This window comes from Apium graveolens, chromosome 6 (assembly GCF_009905375.1).
Source record: "Apium graveolens cultivar Ventura chromosome 6, ASM990537v1, whole genome shotgun sequence".
NCBI lineage: Eukaryota > Viridiplantae > Streptophyta > Magnoliopsida > Apiales > Apiaceae > Apium > Apium graveolens.
In genome coordinates this window covers 11447917-11451970 of record NC_133652.1, presented here as the reverse complement: position 1 = coordinate 11451970, position 4054 = coordinate 11447917, and the positions used below count along the sequence as shown (strand labels likewise).

At 35.5% G+C, this 4054-nt stretch overlaps 1 protein-coding gene across 1 annotated transcript; it reads left to right on the top strand.

The window, feature by feature from the left end:
* Positions 1–430: 430 nt before the first annotated feature.
* On the top strand, positions 431–2746 carry LOC141667629 (homeobox-leucine zipper protein ATHB-23-like). Its single transcript, XM_074474186.1, has 3 exons — positions 431–845; positions 975–1399; positions 2225–2746. Exons 1-3 carry the CDS (start codon positions 677–679, stop codon positions 2585–2587), a joined length of 957 nt encoding a protein of 318 aa, XP_074330287.1. The 5' UTR covers positions 431–676; the 3' UTR covers positions 2588–2746.
* The last annotated feature ends 1308 nt before the right edge of the window (positions 2747–4054 follow it).

The window sequence follows — 4054 nt, the reverse complement described above, 5'->3', positions numbered from 1 at the left end:
TAGTAGAGAATATTATACAGCAGGAGCCAGTTTAGTTATGGCTTCTGTCGTGATGTTTTTAAGAATATATAAAATATTAACATAGTTGTCCCAGCAATTATTTTAAGTAAATTGTGAATTTATTTTATAAATATATTGTCAGCGCTATTAGCTAGCTAGATTCTTCTGATAATCTGATCCTCTCATTCTCATGCAATTCAGCTTCACCACAAATAATTTTATCGCACAAAAAATACGACTTTATAAATACAGTATTTTTTTTTGATAAATACGTATCTGGACGCACACCTCAACTAAGATTGGAGAGGATTAGCTCAACATATCACGACTATTATCCCTATTTAAATCGGTGCATTTAGTGGAATCCAGTAATAACTAATAAGGTGTATAAAGAGGAAATGGATAATTTTGAAGTGATATAAAAAATTTCTATCGATCTCATTGTTGTAACATTGCATAAACTCATAAGTCTCCCCACTCTCTCTCTCTCCCCCCCTCTCTCTCTCTCACTGTCTATGAACATGAAAGTCAGAACACCACTCAACATCTAAAGCTGCTGCAGCTGGCAAATATCTATGCCTATACCCTCTCTTTCCAAAATCAATCTATTTCTTCTCTTTTCTATAACATTTTACATATTTCTTTTATATATACTAGAGCTCTAGTAAAGTTACTGATGAGTACTTGCACCCGGGAGATGGATTTCTTCCCGGCCAATTTCATGCTACAAAATCATCATCCTCATCATCAAGAACACGAGGATCATCATCGTTCTCATATCCCCAACACGACTTCTCAGTTCATCAATTCTTCTCCAAACATGTTACCTTCTCAAGATTTCCATGGTACGTGTTGGATAATATTTGTTGCAGCACCTTAAGGTTTTAGAGCGACTGATTACTCGGAACATTTACTTAAAAGGACAGATGTTTTTTTATTTACTAAATTATATATTTGTTGAAATAATGATGCAGGTAATATAGGCTCGTTTCTCGGGAAAAGATCGGTGTCATTTTCGGGACTTGATCATCAGCAGCAGCAGCTGCATGAAGAAAGCAACATGAATGGAGATCATGTGGATGATATGTCTGATGATGATGATGGATCAGGAACCGTAGGATCGGGAGGTTCGAAAAAGAGAAGGCTAAACATGGAGCAGGTGAGGACTCTTGAGAAGAGCTTTGAGATGGGTAACAAGCTTGAGCCAGATAGAAAATTGGAGCTGGCCAGGGCTCTAGGACTTCAGCCTAGACAAATAGCTATCTGGTTTCAGAACAGGAGGGCCAGATGGAAGACCAAGCAATTAGAAAAAGATTATGATTTACTCAAGTCTCAGTATGATGCTGTCAAAGCTGAAAATGATTCCCTCCAGTCTCACAATCAGAAACTACATGCCCAGGTATACACATACATGATCAATTGATCATACTCTTCAGTGTTTGCAGTAGTTTCTTCTTCCCTTTATTACCGATAATTGCAAGACTTCAAGGTATTGCTTCATATAATCATATGTTTATCATAATTCATGCTTATGTGCTTTAAACAACTTTCAAAAGTCTTCAAGAATTTTCTCAAAATTTGGAAGTCATCACAAAAAAAGTCTGTAGTACTGCACACCTAACCCTCCAACACACTACTTCTTCTCTACTCCTGATCTAAGGGGGGTCATTTCTGCGTAAATCTCACCATCCATTAGGCTCTACTTCCGAGTTGGACATACTGAATATTTGGCACATCATTTGAACTTGAGATTGTCCTGTCATACCAACAAGGGTTGGTGCAGTGGTTGAGGTCTTGAATTCTCTAAGAGAGGTCAAGAGTTCAACTCCTGGCATGTGTCTTGTTTTGTCATATAAGAACACGTATATAATACTAAGTAATCAAACTCTCTTACAAACTTTGGATGTCCAAGAATGAAATTGTTTTCGATAACACTTGAGAAAATTACTAAAATAGGCAAAAACAAATATAAGAGAACCATGGGGAAGAATGACACAGTCTCTTGGTGCATGGTAATTTTCTTTTTGTTTTAAATTGGACAATCTTAATGCATGTTATTTTCTAAATCATTGTTTAATTGTTTGACTGATGATAGCCTTGTCAAGGTATCTGAAGGAGGAGTCAATCATTACATCTGCCTCATCATTAGTTAATTATATATGCAATCCATAATTCTGGGTAAATCTTGTTTCAGTAAATTAATCACTTAATGATTTGACTGCAGATACTGGCATTAAAAAATGGGGAGCCAACAGAGTCAATAAACCTGAACAAAGAAACAGAAGGATCTTCCAGCAATAGGAGCACTGAAAACAGTTCTGAAATTAAACCTGATTTCTCCAGAAGAACACCACCAGCAATCGACAGCCATCCTCATAAGCTTACGAGCATACCGCTCTTCCCTCCTCCTAATAATAATAACAAGTCCAGTTTTATTAGGCTGCAGCAACCTGCATTTCAAATGTCAAGACCATCTGATCATCCTCATCAACAATCAGTTAAGGAAGAACATTTCTGCAACATGTTCAACGGCGTGGACGATCAAACTGTGTTCTGGCCTTGGCTCGAACAACAGCCATTCAATTAGTTCCTCGATCACAAAAATGTCATGGCTGTGACTTGCATTTTCCAGCATTCTCTTGAATTTAAATTCTTGTTTTGGCACTTAATTAGCTTGCGAATGGTGTATAAAACTAGTGAGTAATCAAAATATCATCAAGTTATTGAATGAAGTTGATTTGTTTTATTGGAGTACTATTTTCTGCCTTTGACAATGATTAATCAGCTTTAGCATTCTATACACAGTACACATATAAATGAATAGTTTTCATTTTTCAGAAATTGGTTGCCACGGAAATTTAAATACTCACACACGACTATCAATAGTAGAATGGTCTGTATCGATGTTTACTTTTAACAAGAGTATCCATTGAAAAAGATTAAAATAAATTCAAATCCTCGAGTCAGGGTGATACCGGTATACCAAGAGTTTATATGTCCAATATATACTCACTATGCTCCGAGTAAGAAATTCTTTTTTGATTAAAATAGAAATAGTGTGCTATAGCTAATGTTACTGCTCCCTCCGTCCCACCGGATTGTTTACGTTATTTTTCGGCACATTTTTCAATGCTCGTTTAAAGTATAGTTTCATAATATTTTTTTTAAAAAAAAAATCTGAAAAAAAGTTTCATGTTTAAATTTTTATCAAAAAATAAATAAAAAAAAACATTATGAAACTATACTTTATTGAAGCCTCGAAATACATGCAAACAGTTTACTTAAACTATCCAGCAGACAGAAGGAGTACTATTCGTGGATGGGAAATGCTTGTCATTGTATTTGTACTGGTAAACGGAATCAAAAATGAAAAGCTACAAAATCCATACTAATCATTGGTTTCTGATTTGATGAATCAAATAGGGCAATAGTCAAGAATGGTGTACAAGCTATAGAGTAAAAAAGTTAAAGACGGTACAATAAAATTGTGAAACAAAAATTCCGACAACTTTGGTACTGCTAGCTTTCATGGACTGTGATGCATCGCAATGCGTACGTGAATTAGGTAATATGGAATGGCATCTTTTTCCTGATTTTAAGAAGATGAAAGTGAGAGGAGGGAATCAAGCACACAGTTCGAGAGAAAGAGACGACAAATAGATGGGAAAGTATGGGGGGGGGGTAAAAGTGTATGTGGAAGGAAATAAAAGGAAAAAGAGAGAGTTGGGAAGAAATCAGGAGAAAATGAGAAAGTTGAGGGTGGAAAGTGACAAACATATTCAGAAATCCCAAATGGTGGGCATGGCTTTCTAAACACAATTCCCCCACCATTTTTTGTTTCTGGCACTTGCTTCAATTCACTGCCCACTTATCGCATCTTTTTTTTTTCTTTTCCCATGTAAATTCTTATTTAGAGGAATGCTGGATTCTCTAAAACGTTTTCTTTTCAAATGTCAATTTATAAGTTACTTATGTGATAATTTTGTTGATAATGAGATTAAACCTTTCATTCATATAAATGTATTCACAAATTAAAACGTGATCAGTGTCACAC